The 19,968-nt window shown below is 33.4% G+C and overlaps 1 protein-coding gene across 7 annotated transcripts in view; it reads right to left on the reverse strand.

The window, feature by feature from the left end:
• Positions 1 to 15,791: 15,791 nt before the first annotated feature.
• LOC143222885 (thyrostimulin alpha-2 subunit-like) overlaps positions 15,792 to 19,968 on the reverse strand; it is a 119,275-nt gene continuing 115,098 nt past the window's right edge. For all 7 annotated transcript variants that reach the window (XM_076450024.1, XM_076450023.1, XM_076450022.1 and 4 more), the window contains one exon: positions 15,792 to 16,666. In XM_076450024.1, coding sequence (XP_076306139.1) covers positions 16,574 to 16,666 — 93 coding nt within the window. In that variant the 3' untranslated portion in view covers positions 15,792 to 16,573. The remainder of the gene's footprint in view (positions 16,667 to 19,968) is intronic.

The following is a 19,968-nucleotide window of genomic DNA, read 5'->3' on the forward strand; positions in this document are numbered from 1 at the left end:
AAATATTGGAATGCTGTTGATGAACAACGTAATTATTAAAGACTTCTGAACCATATACAACAAAGTATACCATACATTATTATTTATATATATCCACACGCCTACACACAATTTATATACTTCCAATATACGGAAAATAGAAAAAAGAAAGATGACGACCAGATTTACTCTAGTAATCAGATGGGCATTTTCACCTTCAGCTGTAAATGTCATAGCACTTCGCATGATTTGACCAGCTTAACAGATTTAGGTCAGGCCTAAGCCATACCACTTAGTACGGATATACAAAATCACATTTGAACTACATGCTTTTGGTAACTGGATCTACCAAAACATGCAGACATATAGCCATCTGAAATGTGACATAGTTATAACTCTCCTAAACTTGGTTACATACATCAAAGTAAGCGTACTGATATAGTGACATATATTTATTTTTAGGATTAAAGGAACCTACGCACTTTCACGAGGTTAACTCAGTCTTATTAAGTAAAATTCAATTCAGCACAAAAATGTATAACTAAATTCAATTAGTAATGTTTACATATATCTTAGAGAGCGTAACGGATGCTTCAAATGAAACTCGAATATTTATTTAAAAATATGTTACAACAACAGCTCAAATTAACACACTTTTATAGCTTTCAAGAAAGAAAGGTTTCTTGACTTTAGCTAAATAATTCCAGTAGTGTTTGAAATTTTGGTAATAAGTAAATATTATCAAACAACAGCAAGTGTATTGGATATTTACACAAAGTTACACAAGAGCTATCTGCGCTAGTTGTCCTTAATTTCAAAGTGATAGATTAGAAAAAAGACATCTCATCAACAGCACTCAAAGTTAACTCTTAGGCTACGTTCGTTGAACAATAGAATTTGCCCCTCACTCTTATAAAACGATAATGTCTTTAAAGTGAGAAACGCAATTTTATGGCGAAGAGACACGAGCCATGAACACCCGGATTCACAGTCCGCCAAGATGACCATTGGGCAAAACTCGACTCGCATCAATTAGCAGACTGTTTTAATAATTTTAAACTATTCTACATATTTTATTTTTACATTCTTATGGCTGTGTGTGAAAGTTGTCAGTTTATGGTCCGTAGAAAGTTGACAGAAAGTTCTTTCAAACTCTTGCGTTTTTTTTTTCAAGAACTACAGTATGTACCTAATTTTTTAAATTCAAGATCACTATTACTGAAGGAGCTTTTTTATAACAAATGTTATTAAACAGTCATAAACAAATATAAATTTTCGGATTTAAGCATGACCTACTATAATTTTATGATATCCAGAAAAATGTATTTCATTCAAGTATTTTTAGATCAATTGTTTCAAAATTGCTGCGTAAGTATTTTGTATGCTGACTTCCTCTTAAACAGGATATGCAAGGGTGTAAACATATTATAATGCTTGATCTTAGACTAAGGTCACCAAACATAATCACTGTTAATTGAGTAAAGCTTATCTAAAGGGTTGAGTGTAATATATCAAAATGTATCTGTTAATCTATCCTATTTTAATTTACTGATAGGTAAAACTAAGATGAAATTTTGAGCCTGAGATGATGTAGTATTCTTTTTTCATTTGGGCAAACGTCTTTTCTATTTAAATTACAAAAACAGAATGGAACTGAATGTTTGAACTGCTCAGTTGATATGTTTGTTTGTTTTGAATTTCGCTCGAAGCTACACGAGAGCTATTTGCGCTAGCTGTTCCTAATTTAGCAATGTAAGACGAGAGGGAAGGCAGCTGGTTATTACCATCCACTCATCTCTTGGGCTGATCTTTCATCAACAAATAGTGGGATTGACCATGACATATAACACTTCCACGGCTGAAAGGGCGAGCATGTTTGGTGTGACGAAGATTCCAGCCCGCGACTCTCAGATTACCAGTCGAGTGCTCTAATTACCTAGCCATGCGAAGCCGCCTGCTCAGTTAGAAAGGGTATGAAAAGATTGCCATAACTAACGAGAGCTACTGTTATAACAGTTTAGCGACATACGCACATATCACTTGCTTGACTCTCCTTCTGCCTTATCACTTCTTTGAGATGCGGGTCGTACTCAAGCTGCGGTATAAACACTTGTACAAGTTCATACATGCTACCAAGCTTGAATGTGTTTGATGAAAAACCATTATCTGATATTATGGGATATCACGCTTTCATTCTGGTTTCAGTGAGTGACATCACTACTTTTCTTCAGCCTTTGATTTGATTTTTTGTAGAGGTATTTTCTCTCCAACTTCAGCAGGAAGCAGAGTACAATAAACTCCAGTTTTATTCTTTGTTAATTTATGTTATGTTGAATGAAATTTTTGCTTTCATTGTTTACTGTCTTGTATTTGTTTGTTTTCTTTGCTACATTTGTTCAATTTATCCTTTGCTGTTTTGTGCAGATTATTTGTATCTTACTTAATGCAAATGAGCGTGTATAGATAAACATAGCCTGAAGCCAAAACCTCTAGCACACGACTGTATTATATGTTTTACAGCCCCTTTGGTTTAAAAGTAAAATATACAAACTTTTGCTATATTTAAGTGAACTGGAACATAGCGTTCCACAAGCAAATATATAACTTTAACTTTCCCCAGGGTCTAATTGAGTCAATTGGAGATTATGCGGTTTTCTTGCAGGAAGAACAATGCGCTGTCAACACGGGTTTAGTCGTTTTCGCTAAACGTAGACTCACTAGATAATGGTAAATATATCCATACTGTAATCTCCGTTGAAGTAAGTGTATCTTAGTTGAAATTTGGCAAGGGGTTATAGGGTTTTGTATTTTCTCCTTAAAATGATTTTTGAACCTAAGTTGTCGTTGTTTTGAATTAAACACAAAGCTACAAACTGGGCTATCTGTGCTTTGCCCACCAAGGGTGTCGAAACCCGGATTTTAGCGTTGTAAGTCCTCAGACATACCGCTGAGCCACTGGGGGGCTTGAATCTAGGAATTTTTCCTAACACCATGAGTAAATATTGTAAGGTTTTCTTACACAAAATTTAGATTTTTAATTAAATATACTTACCTAAGATTTGTCCTTGGTTATATGGAGTCAGATTGTTGACTGGTCTGAGTACAATTTGATTCCTTTGTCAAGATTAAATTTATTTTTCACGTTACAGTTTGAAAGTATCATTTACATAACCTCTAAAATTTCTTAAATAAGTGACAAACCTTTTTCAGTAAAACTTTGTATTTTATGTATTATTTTCTCTACCCTGATTTCATATCGACTCGGTCGATTTGGCCAAATTTGTAAACACCACAAAAACACATGAAATAAATCTTATATAGCTTTTTTTTTTTTTAGAATGATTACAGATTTTATCAGAAAATTTCAATTAATTATTCTTAAAAAGCTGAAGCCTTTTAATAGTTTGCATCTATTTTTATATAATTTTATTGCTTTTGAACGTATCTAACTAATACCCCCAGTGGCACAGCAGTATGTCTGCTGAATTATACTCCGAGAAACCGGGTTTCGATATCCGTGGTAGGCAGAGCACGTATAAGCTTTTAATAAGAAAGACCAGGAACATCAAACTAATATTCTTACGAAAGAAGATATAAATCAGATGTCAGGGAGTAGCTAAAGTTAGGCCCGACGGGCCGGGTAGTTAGGACACTAGACTCGTAATCTGGAGGTCGAGGGTCCGAATCTTCCTCGCATTAAACATGTTTGCACTTTCAGCCGTCAGGGCGTTATATTTTGACAGCCACTTTCTTGTTCGTTGGTAAAAGAGTAGCCCAAGAGTTGGCGGTGGGTAGTGATGACTAGCTGCCTTCCTCCTAGTCTTACAATGCTAAATTAGGGATGGTTAGCGAAGATACTCCTCGTGTACATTTGCACGAAATTCAAAACAAACAAGCTCAATTTACCGAATGACGTAACGTATAAGCTACTCGAGCATTCCTCATAGAAACAATTTTTATTAACATCATTTTAAACTATTTAACTTAGTCTAATATTACATAACTTATTAAGCTACTAATGTTTGGGTTACAATTACTTTTATAGCGTTAGTAAAAATGTACATAAAAGATTCGTGTTTAGCCTTTTATTCTTTTGCTGTCACTGTCAGCTCGCTCAAACCTACAGTTTTGTAATTATGATACTAGTACATTAAATAATTTTTATTTTTTAAATATGCACTTAAAAACGTAAAATAATAACACGTATAAAGCAAATAATGTCGTATAGCTTTTATAATTTATTGCTTTCCACCTAAGGCATATGTGCCTTTTAATAATTTTTTATGCTATTTGGTCTGAACTCGGCAATAGCAACTTTCAGTTTGTAGATGATATAATTAAAAATCTCTACCGAGAACAACATACGTCATTCTGTAGACTAAAACTTTGTCTTTCTATTGGTCACAAAAAATGTAATAGCAAATACAAAAGAGAATTATCGACAAAGTGTGAAAGAGAAGATATTATAGAAGGCACGCCAAGTTGATCTGACTTTTTGGTTTATATTTCTGTAAACAAACAAACAAACAAAAATTCAAGGATATAAAAATTAGACTATGGCTTAGTAATATCGATGTTATAGTCAATAATTTATATCAAACTGAGCATATCAGAAAGAAGTGAAGAAAAACACAGATAATGAGCGACTCACTAAAAAAAGAAGAAATTGAGAACTTAATTAAACATTTTCTTTTGAAATCAAAAAATTAAAAATTATATAGTATTGAAATTTGAAAGTTTCACAGTGATGTTTGTCAGATCGGCATATACTGTTTACTCCTGTTAAATCGTAACTTGTTATTAAAAATATTTTATTTAGATTATTTAAAAACATTTACGCCTGTCTCTGTGATTACAAGGTCAGGTGAGCCTGTTTGGAGAAAGCTCGCGTCCTCTAATGCATCACAGGATCTTAATTAATGGTGAGCTCAACTGAAAGTTAATAATGTTGTTAGTAGAAAAGCTGATGACGAAATAATTAAATAGTGTATGACATTTACAGCTTCCCTTTTGTAGAAACAATGAAAGCACTTTTATTGAGGATATGTCTGTCTACTCACTGATAATGGGTAAAGAGTATTCTGCTAAATGTAATGAAATAAAAAGGCTATTAATTGGAAAAGAAACAGCATTTTCTATTTTTCCTATGTTATCAATTAAGCTTCCCTATTCATAGATGAGGTTTCAAAAAAAGAGAGAAGGAAATATCTTAACGTCAACTACTGTTTTCTTGAAGTATTTATTAAAATCTTAAAAACATAACTCTTAAATGAATACACTTATTCAAATGACATTTCCTTGGCTAAAGGATACTAAGGCTCTTGTCAGACTGATATGCAGAAATTAATAGTGTCATAATAACTTTGGAATTTTACTTTCGTTTTTTAAAACATTGTACTATAAAAAATAATTAAAATTGTACACAAAAGATGTGGATGTTAGGCTTAGTTCATAACTTCTAGTTAAGACTAATTTCAGGCTAATGGTAAACGACAAATATGTCACACTAAAGCATAAAAAATACAAAAAGTGTTTTTTATAATCAGTTACAAAAACAAAATTAATGAAATAATCAGTAAAAAATCTGATATATTAAGTGTTCTGTAAAGTTAACTAGATAGTTCTTGGTTGCTTACAAACAGTTTTGGAACCTTTTTTGGGTGAAATGCTGTGTTTATTCTTTTATTGTTAGTCAGTATTGTTGTACAGGGTAATACCGCTCGACGTGTACAAGAGAAATATTTGCCTTCTTTAAATGGATTATAAGTAAGCATCTCTTTCTTGGGTTTACATTAGTTGCCTGGTGATCTGTCACATACAAAATATAAAAAGCCTTATCACTTGATATTTTTTAACTATATTTTTGTGAGCTATTTTTATACGGCTCAAATAATATTTCGAACCATTTTTTAAATTTGATTTTTAAATGTTAAAATAAAGTTTATAAAAAGCATTGATAAATTAAACCCCTGAGTTATGATTTTTTAAGAGCTCACTAAACACGAGTTCTTTCTAACGGCACACTGATAACGATAAAAATAACTTTTTAAGCAATCATCAAACATTAAGCTGTGGGTGTGTTTTTCTTATAGCAAAGATACATGGGGCTGTCTGCTGAGTTTGCCGAGGAGAATCGAACCCCTGATTTTAAGTGATGCAAATCCGAAGACTTACCGCTCTAACAGCGGGGGACAGCATTATGCTCTCTGAAATAGAAGTTCTTGGTTTGTTTGTTGAATTTTGCGCAAAGGTATTCGAGGTCTATTCGCACTAACCATTCTTAATTTTGATAAATAAAAGGGAATGAAGCTAGCCAACACCACACACCACCAACTTTTGGAATACACTTTAAACATAAATAGTGGGATTAACAGTAACATTAGAAAGTCCTCCGGCCTGAAAGCCATATTTTTTCACTTACAGAACTCGACCACCCGAAACGCAGATTTCTAGTAGAGCGCCTTAACCGTCAGACCTAAAGTCTTTTGCTTTGGTTTGAATTTCGCGCAAAACTACACGAGGGTTATCTGCGCTAGCTGTTCTTAATTTAGTAGTGTAAGACTAGAAGGAAGGCAGCTAGTCATCAACACTCACCGCCAACTCTTGGGCTACTCTTTTACCAACGAATAGTAGTATTCACCGTCAAATTATAACGTACTCACGGCAGAAGGGGCGAGCTTGTTTTATGTGACGGGGATTCGAACCTGCGACCAACATATTACGAGTCCAATGCCTGAAATAGAATTATCTACATACACAAATCAAGCACCCTACATGTTTTATAGATGCATTCTTGATGCTTACTAAACATGTTGTAAAAATGGTACTTAAGTTAAATGATCTGCATGTTGCGAAACAAAAATGTATTACAAGTTTTGTATCTATTTGTAAACGTGATACTACAAAAATAAAATGTAATTATCAAATTACAACTGCAAGATATTATTAACTATAGGCAGTTTAAGGGTATTCCGAATAAATTTTAACAGTAATGGATATGATCAGAATTTTTGAAGTTACGTTAGAAGAAAAAGAAGACATATCTTCCATATGTGACGAAGTTACTATTGTATAGGCCCGGCATGGCCATGTTGGTTAAGGCGTGCGACTCATAATCCGAGGGTCGCGGGTTCGCATCCCCATGCTTGCCCTTTCAGCCATGGGGGCGTTATAATGTGACGGTCAATCCCACTATTCGTTGGTAAAAGAGTAGCCCAAGAGTTGGCGGTGGGTGGTGATGGCTAGCTGCCTTCCCTCTAGTCTTACACTGCTAAATTAGGGACGGATAGTGCAGATAGCCCTCGAGTAGCTTTGCGCGAAATTCAAAACAAACAAGGAAACTATTGTATATATTTTTTTAATATCGACGTTTGTTTCAGTTAAATGTATATTTAAGTTCATGTAACTTATACTGTTAAATTAAATGTGTATTGCGGAATTCTTGCATATTCATTCAAGTTGGACCCCAGTGACACAATAGCATGTTTGTGGACCCTAACTGCTTGTTTGGTTTTTTTGGAATTTCGCACAAAGCTACTCGAGGGTTATCTGTGCTAGCCGTCCCTAATTTAGCAGTGTAAGACTAGAGGGAAGGCAGCTAGTCATCACCACCCACCGCCAACTCTTGGGCTACTCTTTTATCAACGAATAGTGGGATTGACCGTCACATTATAACGCCCCCACGGCTGGGAGGGCGAGCATGTTTGGCGCGACTCGGGCGCGAACCCGCGACCCTCAGAATACGAAGCGCACGCTTTAACGAGCTAGGCCATAACTGCTAGAAACTGGGTTTCACTAGCACTGATGGGGAAAGCACAGATACTCCATTGCATATCTTTGTGCTTAATTCTGAACAAACAAACACTAAAGTTGTGGAAGATTCTCGAGTGTAAGAATCAACAACTTAATATGTGTGTATTTTTACGTATATAATTAACCTAGGACAATTTATTAAGTTAAAATAGCCTGAAACCGAGTTATTGTAAGTTAAATTTTGAAGTTAATTAAATATAGAGATATATCAAATTTATGATGTTTACCAACAAGACAAATAGACACAGTTTTCTTTCTTAATATAAATATATTTTAATATTCAAACAATAATACAAATTATAATAATGGCTCTGACAAATAGCAGTTAAAAATAATGATTTATATAAAAGGGTTTTACAAACTTACAAGTTTACGATGAGCGAATTAGTTTCGAAATGATATTAGTACAGTTCACTTAACGTGTAGCTAGCAACTCTATTCTTGGCGTATACCTGCTGACCTTTCACCGAGGAAGATATCTAATGGGTCTGGTCTGGTCAAGGTGCTTGACTCGTAATCTGAGAATCGTGGGTTTGAATCCCCATCACATCATACATGCTTGCTCTTTCAGCCGTGGAGGCCATAGAACGTGATGGTCAATCTCACTATTCATTGGCAAAAGAGTAGCTCAAGACTGCTATATTAGGGACAGCTAGCGTAGATAGCCCTCATGTAGCTTTGGTGAAATTCAAAACAAACAAACAGGTATCTATTGTTCTTACTAACATCCGAAATTAATTCTCTGAAATTATACGGTTTATATTGTTCGAAATTTATGAATGTTTCTAATGACATATCTGTAGTTTTCTAATTGATAAGCGTTTATTACCGTCATAGCTTCCGAGGTTTATAGTATACTAACTGTAGCAAACCAACAAGACAAGATAAGTGATGCTGGCACGGCCCAGCGCGTAAGGCGTGCGACTCGTAATCCAAGGGTCGCGCGTTCGCGCCCGTATCGCGTCAAACATACTCACCCTTTCAGCCGTAGGTGCGTTATAATGTGACGGTCAATCCCACTATTCGTTGGTAAAAGAGTAGCCCAAGAATTGGCGGTGGGTGGTGATGACCAGCTGCCTTCCCTCTAGTCTTACACTGCTAAATTAGGGACGGCTAGCACAGATAGCCCTTGAGTAGCTTTGTGCGAAATTTAAAAACAAACAGTCTATTCGTGTGTTGCGATGGCTACCTTTTATAATCGTTAGGCGAGGTAGTCAAAATTTCAGTTGACAATAATTCTAGCAATCGCGAATATTCTTTATGCACACAGTATATTGTTGATTGTTACGCTCGCGAATCTTCTGTAAATCTAAAGAGTAGGCGGGCTGTCCCACAGTGCTAAAAACTGAATTTCGATACCCGTGGTAGGCAGAGCACAGATAGCCCATTATGTATCTTTGTTCTAACTAACTAACAATAATAGGAGGGACTTTCGCAATACATATTTAACAATATAAGTCACATGAATGTTTAAATATATATTTAACTAAAATAAGCATCGGTATTAAAATAGATGTAGATTAGTATATCCATTACCTCTTCATCCTTAGACAATATAAATTTGACATTAGACAATTTATAATTAAAACACTATACACTGCTGGCCAAAATCTTAAAGCCGTTGAACATAAAGAAAAAATATGCATTTTGCGTTGTTAGACTCAACCACTTATTTGAGTAGAGCTTCGAAAGATGAAACTAAGAAAAGGGAAAATAAAAATAAAAACTTTTTTTAGCGTTTGATAGGGAAAATGTGAACACTACGAAAATTTTTAAAAATCTCTTGTATATAAATTATTATTTCTACTAACCGTTATTATAAATTGTATTATTGTTTGTACATTGAAATATATTTATATTAAGAAAGAAAATTAACTTTAGTTATTATTTTTTACGTTCAACAATAACGTCATATCTTTCTTCCATACATTCCATAGTGGTGCCTTAACTATTCTTTATTTAACAACAGTGTCATATCCCCTACAGTACTGCCTGATTTCCTTCACATTATGCAGTAGTTCATTATCTTCACAAGCTTCTGAGGTTTCAATTTTAATTTTTGTTTACATTTTACGGTGATTTTTGCATCTTTTCCACCACATTTTAGGCACTGGACTCGTAACCCGAATGTTGCTGGTTCGAAAGTTCGGCATACTAAATATACTCGCTTTTTCAGCTGTGGGGGCGTTATAATGTGACATTTAATCCCACTATTCGTTGGTAAAATAGTAACCAAGAGTTTGCGGTGGATGGTGATGAATAGCTGCCTTCCCTCTTGTCCTACACTGCTAAATTAGAGACGGCTAGCGCAGATAGCCCTCGTGTAGCTTTGTGCGAAATTCAAACCAAACCAAACCACCACATTTTATATGCAATAGTTTTGTGGCCTCATAATATTCCAGGGCCCGGCATGGCCAAGCGTGTTAAGGCGTGCGACTCGTAATATGAGAGTCGCGGGTTCGCATCCCTGTTGCGCGAAACATGCTCGCCCTTTCAGCCGTGGGGGCGTATAATTGACGGTCAATCCCACTATTCGTTAGTAAAATAGTAGCCCAACAGTTGGCAGTGGGTAGTGATGACTAACTGCCTTCCCTCTAGTCTTACACTGTTAAATTAGGGACGGCTAGCACAGATAGCCCTGAGTAGCTTTGTGCGAAATTCAAAAACCAAACCAAACCATAATGTTCCAACGTACTGTAATAACAAACTTAATTTCCACAATAAAATAACAACAAGAAAATCAATCGAATTTTAATAGGGATAATATTTTATATAAGTTTCTTGTCTACCGTTCTTACGAATTCATTCAGTAAAGTTTTTTTGGCTGGCTATCTCAAGACGAAAAACCAAACCCTATAAACATGTATGCATTAGCATAAGAGAGATACAGATTTTTATATTTTTTCTTACAAAATTTACACTTGAGGTAAAGCCTTCTTGTCGGTAGGGTGCAGGCATAATTTTCTCATCCGATGTTAAACAGAAAGTGATTGATACAGAGTCACCTGGTTATATAAAGCCTCCTTCTACCTTATTTAGTCCTCTGCTGGGAAAGCGGTATGTCTACGTATTTAAAAAATCTAAAACCAGGGGTTCAACAGTGGACACAACAAATAGCCCGATGTGGCTTTGCTATAAGAAAACACACACACTCCCTTATTTTTGAATAAATGTATATTTTATAGACATGCGAATGTATCGAAACGATGTTACTATTAATTAATTCAGCTGTTCTCTGTACTTCACAATGTTCGTTCAGAAACTGGTTTCGGTAAGTGTTGAAGTGTAGATGGGGATAATGAGGACTTGTAGTTTTCACTGATGCTTTAATCTTTTGTTCACACAATTACTATATATATATATTTTTACACTGTATTCATTTTAACGTCATCATCACATAGTAGGAGTTGAAAAGCTGCTATTAATAATACTTTATCACCACTAAGAAAAAAAATTCCAGACTTAAATACCTTGGTGTCATCACTTGTGAAATACAATATTTCTCATATCACTGTCGCCCTCTAGCCATCACAAAAGCATGTTCTTGACACCCTCTGCTTCTGCCTGACCTTTTTGAGAGATATTTCCTCACGTTTGGCAGTAATTTCCTTATAAACGACTTAAATATGTTAAAACAATTAGTGCTGTCCATCAAATAATCTACATAATTTATTGCTGTAATCTGTAGCCGATTTTTATAGTCACGAAGAAATTATATTTCCCAGTTACCGTTGATAGCACGGCTTAAAATCCCAAGAGTGAAAACTCTCGTGGCATAAAGTAATTTACTAAACTAAGACAGAAACTAGCTTCTAAATAATGTCCGTGTATTCGCATCTGTCGATCTAGGCTGTGATTAGCCTATCTATTATCTCTATATATCTGTCTAAAAACCTAGAATGGCTTTGTGAACCTCTTCAATATGTCATGTATTTATAGCTTGTTACAAACTTTACCATATTTAAGAGAGCAATATATTAACCAAACATGAAAGAATATTAAGTATTATATTTAACGTAGCTAATCTTCAAGCATAATTATAATTCACTTCTTCGAGAAGAAAAAAAATATGGTCTGATAATGTTCCAAAATTGGAAAAATAATATATTACGCAACAATAACCGACAACATAATCTGCCTGAGGTTTTTAGCAATAGTTAAATCTGAATAATATTAGGTTTAATCTATAGCACTTTCTACCATGTAAAATAAAACAAGTGACCTGTTAATGGTTTTCAGAAAAAGTTAAAGTAAATCACAAACTGTTTTGTACCAACAATCTAACTTATATGGCAATTTGTTTGTTTGTTCCAGAATTTTTACGCGAAGTTACGCAAAGAGTTACCTGAAAATAATCATCCCTAATTTCTTGTGACTTATAATGACAACGTATAACATATAATAAAAGTCCAGCTACAGTCAAAATAAAACACTACGTGACATCTACCAATAGTTGAAATGTATTATAGTTCATCTGTGGAAAAATGAAACCCTATATAGCATTTAACTACGCTTTCGAATATTTTACGAAATTTAGGTTTATGTAAAATAATACACGATGTGCCACATTCCGACATTTGGGAAAATCTACCATAGTTCAACAGTATGAAAAATGAACTACTGTATGACATTTGCTGTCAGATTAGAACATTAAATGTAGTTCAGATATAATTAATAATAGAAAAATCAAATTGTATATACTGACAGTTTGGAACATCTAATATAGATGTAAGGGTACAATAAAATAATTATAAACTAACTGTTAACTTATAACATCTACAGTAGTCTAGCTATAGACAAAATAAAACACCGAATGACATATTTCATCAGTTTATAATATAGTCCAGATATAGTTAAAATAAAACATCATATAGTATTTTCTGTCATTTCATAACATCCACCATGGTTCAGCTATAGTTATGTAAAACACCATATAATATTTACTACTAAAGAAGAGCATTTGACATCATCGAATAGATTTTTATAAAGTAATACATAAAAAAGAAGGCAGGTAGAGCTTTTCTTGAGCTACACTTCTTTATGGGAAGAAGTTATTCTTCTGTTGTTTTATTGTATCGATGACCTGATCGTTTCTAACAGCTGGATAAATTAATTTCCCATTCATAATCATTGCTGTTCTCTAGCTATGGTTAAATAAAATATCATGTATCATGCACTGCTAGTTTAAAACGACTAAAATAGTTCATCTTTAGATAAAATATCACATAATGTGTGCCATCAGTTTAGTTTGTTTGTTTGTTGTTAAGTGCAAAGCTATATACAGAAAAAGCTGTGATCTATTCACCGCGGGTAACGAAATCCAAAATTTACTGTTTTACGCCCACAGAGTTGTTGTTTTTTTCTAAAACTGCGGAAGGTAATAGTATCAAAGTCCAGCTACATCTACTATATTAAGACAAAAGAACTATCTATATGCCTAAGGAGTACTAATCAACGCCAACATGGAAGGAACGACGGCACTTTCTGCCATCACAGACAAAATTAGTCTGCTTTGGAACAAATAATTTGATTTGGAAGTTGGTTGGTAGAGTTCATGATAAGTAGTAAAATTGAATCGGGTATACCTTCCCCCCAGCTAGGTATTGCTATTACACAAAAAAAGGATAATCATTAGTTGAAATTCCCTCTTACGTCTGTTTGTCAAGGAGACACATTGACACAATATCACCAAATGTGGCCCGACTGGAGTCCTGGGCTACAACTCTATAATAGCCCGCATGTTTTACCCGCAGCACATTTCAATTTTGAAAATATTCAAATTAAAGCGTGCTTCTTCAGCTTGCCAGATTAGCAAAGCTAAAACTAGGAAGACAGCTCAAAGAGAATACTCCAAAATATCCATAATAAAATTCATTGTCTTTACAATCACAATTAAAAAATTACCGTCTTACAGTTGACCAAGTAAAAATATGTCTTTGAGAATCAGCTTTTTGCATGTTTCAGTTTCAAAGGATTTATCAAAACAATTTGAAGTTGACCTAAAAATACACAAAATTCGAAATGCTAATCATGCTAAGTAAAAATGTTGTATTCCGGAAACACTGGAAACAGGATAGTCATTCTCCATACTTATATGGTTGCTAGATTATAATTGATTTTCTAGAAAAGACGTTTATAAAACATTTATTTAGATACAATTTTGAGAAGAAAAACGAATTATTGTTTCCTATGATATTACTGTTAACTTCAATTTTAAAGTGTTATTTAATACATTGAAAAAACACGACATTCTACGTTTCAACAACTTTGTGCTTTTTTGCAATTTTTTCGATCATGATTTGTGTAATTTCAACTACATTCATTATTTTATAATATCTATCTACATACTATATAATCGTCTACAATTATACTGACAGATTGATAGAAGTAGCAGGTAGATAAGAGCAGATGATAATTCTTTAGACTGAGTGACAAGATGGACAATTTGTTCAATTTAGTTGTGAAAAGAAATATAAGAATTACTTTTATTCTTTTTGTTCATCGAACATAATGTTAACTTTACAAATGATACCAAGTCTCATCTTATATTCTTTGTTCTGAACAATTTTTTAAATGGTTGAAAATAGTGTAATCAAAAGAAATTATCCTTTACAGAGAGCGAAGGAACAACTAACGCAGAATTTTTCATAAAGTAATAAAATAATGATATACAGCCAGAGGTTTTCTGGAGCTCCAGTTCTTTGTGGAAAGTGTAATGACGTCATTTCTCTGTCATTTGATCAGATTCGCAATGTTTTATCAGATCATTTTCAACAGCTAAACAAATTAATTTCTAATTTCTAACATTGCTGTTGCCAGAAATAGAATAATCATTGTGCATTCAAATAATTCATACTATTTTTCTTAAGTCGACAGCGAATTACTTTCTTGCCTTTTAGTAAGGTAGTAGATTAGGCTACGAACTAGACATGAAATGGATCACTGGTAGATATTGTGTGGAAATTATCCATTAGTTATCAAACGTGGCATTTGAATTTGTAACAACGATATGCTTTTATCTAAAATTATTTCACACCTGGTCCTCAGTTTTCCGATTTTGTCAACTGTAATAAGTATAATACTCATTTATGTTGTTCTTATTCCAAAACACGGTTACAGTGACATGTATGTGAACAAGTTAAGTCTTGGTAATTTTATATGTTTATTTATAACGTTGTCTTTCATGGAAGTAAAATTTCATTGACATCTGTCTGAACAAACTCAGTTCTGTTAATTCGACATATTTAATTATAACATAATTGTCTCAAGAAACACTGACTTGGAGTGACATGTTACTCCAAAGAGTTCTTATATTGTGGTCTATTAATTTATATCATTGATCATTGTAGTATTTGAATCAACGAGTCCTGATATGGTCTGTCGATTATCTCATGTCTCTATTTACTGTGTCACGTGAATCACGTGGTGTTGACGTTATCATCTAGCAAAGTTCTTGTGGTTTTATGACCTTAATTGCTCTGCCATATAAAACATATTATGCGAATATCATAATCTTTCGACTTTATTGTGGCCTTAACTATTGTGTCATGAGAACCAAAATTCATAGTTATATTATCTTGATCATTATGGTATAAGAGACAGACGATCTTGTTGAAATGTTCTACCAATATTCATGCTTGGTTAATCAAAGTATCAAGTAAATAAGAGTTTGTTGATTTCAAAGTCTATTGATGTTACTGCCTTTTTCACTGTAATGAGTAAAACTGAGATTTTTCAGTTTTTATAGATCTAATATATGCTGTTTAAAAAAATCATAATTTACGACTAAAGTTGGAAAAAATTCGTTTATGTTTTTGTTACTTCAGACAAGTTAAGTCACTCACAAGTTCTGTATTATCTTAAAGTTTTACGTGTATTTGTTTTGTCTTTCAGTTTTTCATAATACTTTATTTTTATTTTGTTCGTGTTTGTAGTTTTTGTTTTGTAAGAATAATAAAAAAATTCATTATCATAAATTAGCATTGAAAAGGCACACACAATTTGATACTAGTATGTTTATCTAAATTTCAAACATTCGTGGTAATATCCAACTACGACATACATAATTAAAGACGTAGATTATTCTTTTATTTGTATCTAGACGCACTTATACGCACACTGATATTATTGAAATAGAATAAACTTTTGCTTTTGTTTTTACAAACAGTATTAAGTTTGTATATGTTTTCCATGAAGGAATAATAATAATATTTATGAATTAAAACAAGCAACATTAATCCAATCTCCATATGATAATTTACATCTCTGTTATCCCAAGAAATTCTAAGACAGTGATACTAGTCTTCACAGGCCTTAAGGTTTAGATGAATAGGATGTTTTATTTGATTTTGCATTTGTTTCGAAGTAAAGCAGCTACTAATCTGATAAGGTGTTATATAACTGAAAAATGAATTAATTTTAAAACCTTCTATTAAAAGAGAGATTCATACGTGTGTAAGCACATAATGTTCAATGATTTTTTTTTAATTTTAGAAGTATTTCATTAATAACTTTCAACTGCAAGATCATGTTAACGTAAATCAAACATGGTTTTAGTTTTTTTCAGTTTCCAAATGAGTTATTCAATCCTTGTTGAACCGGCGCAACTTTAATGCACAATCTAAATGTTAAATAGTTTAATATTTGTTTCATGATGCACAATAGCTCAAGTAAGAGATTTAAGAACTCTGGATGTCAATATTTTACAAGAAAACTAAGATACATATAGTTTGGAAATACTCTGTTTTCTGTCAGTCATGGATCTTCAAATACAGGTAATGCTCTAGTCTTTCTTACAGTGGAAACAATCGCAGGTCCTAGCAGACTTGAAAACTAGATCTTTGGGACCTTCCAAACACATCACTTTGACCTTCACCTGAAAAATAAGCAGAGAAGTTAAAATAATTTAAGTTGTTAATTATGAAAATGGTAGAAACACCAAACTTTACAGATTTAACTGCATTAAATTTCTAGATTGAAGGGACAAAGGATGAAATAATGTGTAGTCTCGGAAAGTTGTACGACAATAAAATAAACACATGTCAAAAAGCAAACTGAAGTAACATTGTGAAAATGACGCCATCTTTCACAAAAGATCTTACTTTTTAAATGTTATAACTTACTTCACACTTTGGTTTAGTCTACATGTTACGAAAACCTCTAGAACTTCACAAACTGAAGTAACATTGTGAAAATGACGCCATCTTTCACAAAAGATCTTACTTTTTAAATGTTATAACTTACTTCACACTTTGGTTTAGTCTACATGTTACGAAAACCTCTAGAACTTCACAAACTGAAGTAACATTGTGAAAATGACGCCATCTTTCACAAAAGATCTTACTTTTTAAATGTTATAACTTACTTCACCCTTTGGTTTAGTCTACATGTTACGAAAACCTCTAGACACAGTGAGACACACAAATAAAGACAAACAAACAATTTCTACGATATTATCTTGTTCCGCAAAGATACTAACAAGTAGTTCGTTAAAGCAAACTATACGAACAAGTAGCTTTTGTTTTTCCATAGTATGAATTGATTTGAATTTCGCGCAAAGCTACACGAGGGCTATCTGCGCTAGCCGTTCCTAATTTAGGAGTGTAAGAGTAGAGGGAAGACCACTAGAAATCACCACCCACCTCCAAATTTTGAGTTACTCTTTTTACCAACAAATAGTGGATTTACCGTTTTATTATAACAGGCTTACGGTTTGAAGGGCGAGCATGTTTAGTGTGACGAGGATTCGAACTTGCGACCGTCGGATTACAAGTCGAGTGCCTTAACCACTTGGCCATGCCGGGCCGTATGGGTTGAACAACTTATCTATGTTACTTAAAACTATCTACAACTAATAATTATTCGTAAAACTTAACTGTACCGAACGTTTGGCTTGAAATACTTAATTAACTAAGCTGACCGGAATCAATAGCTGAAATTAAGATTGAAGAGTCAATTCGAATTTATTTATTTTTATGTTAGTGCACGAAGGAATATTTTGAATAGGTAAGCGTCAGTTGGTAAAATAACACCATAAGAGAAATAAAGTCAAAAATATATAATAGAAATTGTTATAAGATTAATTTCAAAAATGAAATCTATGATTGTAGTTTTGCTATAAAAATGCGTTTTGCTGTTGAGCTTCTTCACGAGTTCGAAATTAAAACATGTAATACATCTCATAAAATAAAAATAACTTCATTATATTAAGGGTTTAATATAAGGTTTCTGCTTATTAATTTATTAAAATACTGGATAAATAACATTATTCTCACCTCAAGTATTTACTTTTCTTACTTTCTTATTTGGTTGGAGACCCAAAACCAAATTTTTCATCAAAACGAAGTTTAAAACATAATCACGTACTTTTTAACTGATGCCGTACTAATCTAGAAAATAAAAAAATATAAAACATTTGTTGATGTAAATCATTTGCTTAAAGCTACAATAGAAATCCAGGAACTATTCCAATAATTCATGGGCCCGGCATGGCCAAGCGCGTTAAGGCGTACGATTCGTAATCTGAGGGTCGCGGGTTCGCATCCGCGTCGCGCCAAACATGCTCGCCTTCCCAGCCGTGGGGGCGTTATAATGTTACAGCCAATCCCACTATTCGTTGGTAAAAGAGTAGCCCAAGAGTTGGGGGTGGGTGGTGATGACTAACTGCCTTCCCTCTAGTCTTACACTGCTAAATTAGGGACGGCTAGAACAGATAGCCCTCGAGTAGCTTTGTGCGACATTCCAAAAAAACAAACAAACAATCCAGTAATTAATAAGGAAAAGTAAATAACACACATGTGAGCATTAGATATCAAATTTATTTGGTTGAAGATGGAATTTCTTCTTGACGAATATTTAAGTCTACGTTTCCCATTAAACCAAGTAGAGCTCTTAATGCTTTTTTAGAAGAAGGTAAGGTGATAGACCCTGGTGTTAAAGCACATATGCTGGAAACATCAAGCACTCTTAATATTTATTTCGACGAAAAAATAACACTTTAACTACTGCCGACATTGTTTGAATATGCTGTTATTAAATCAGGTAATCATTTTATCATCTACCATTCCACTTAAACAGATATTTCGGTGAATTATTTGGGATTTTAATTGGGATTTAACCAATTAAAACTTTATAAGAAATTGTAACTTTCTCGAAGCAAACCTATTTACCGTTTATTTTCATTAACATGAATGTGCTCTATCTAATTAAACTTCTTTAAATTAGTTTATTATAAATTATTTGCAGTAAGCATTACTTACTTCAAATAGTAGAATAGTTACATAAATTATACCCTGTCCTTTAAGTTGTGGAGCGTTATAAGATTGCCATTCAATCTTTAGTGCAGAAATGGGTATAGTAATCAACTTTCAACTAATAAAAGTCTTATCTAATTATTTTTCTTGAAAATAATTACATTTTTAGAAATTATGATTGCATTTGAATACATTATTAGTGGAAACAGGTTATGTAGTAATTATATTACATCTACGCTTTTATAAAAAAAAGTTTGTAACATATATCTTTCAGGTTATTTTATTAATTTTCAACAATGATCGTACAGATTTATAATAGATTTTGGCATATAAACTATTCTACAAATCGTTAATTATGTTACTTATTATAATTTATTCCGGACGAACTTCCGATTTATTATGTTATGCATATTAATGTACTATCGCTGAAGCCAGCAAGCTAGATTGGCCTCACGCGGCTGACGTTTACCGGCGATGACATTTAATGTACTCGTGGAAATCCTAAGATCCGAAGTAATTCACTGAAGTTGAACAGTTTGTAATGTTCTGTTGTTTTCCGATTAATAGGCGTTAAATACAATTATAGCTTCTGAGGCCTATAGCACACTGAGTGTAACTGACTAAATAAGACTGCTCTTCCGTCTCTTGGTTAGTCGCTTTTTATATACGAATCTCAAAGGTTCTCGACGTTTCAACAACATTCTAGCGCGTTTTCGTAGAACGAATATTGTTGATTGTCACTTTCAAGATTCTTCTACAAATTTTGAGAACAGGTTTTGACTTGCACAATTCGTAGTCAAGAGTATACGTCACATGTAAAAAAAAACAATACAGAAACAAGCGTAGGGACTAAAATAAATGTACGACAGTAAATACTACAATTATTAGCCAGAAAATATAAGATACCAAATAAGCAACAAGAATT

Source organism: Tachypleus tridentatus, chromosome 8 (assembly GCF_004210375.1).
Source record: "Tachypleus tridentatus isolate NWPU-2018 chromosome 8, ASM421037v1, whole genome shotgun sequence".
Taxonomy (NCBI): Eukaryota; Metazoa; Arthropoda; class Merostomata; order Xiphosura; family Limulidae; genus Tachypleus; species Tachypleus tridentatus.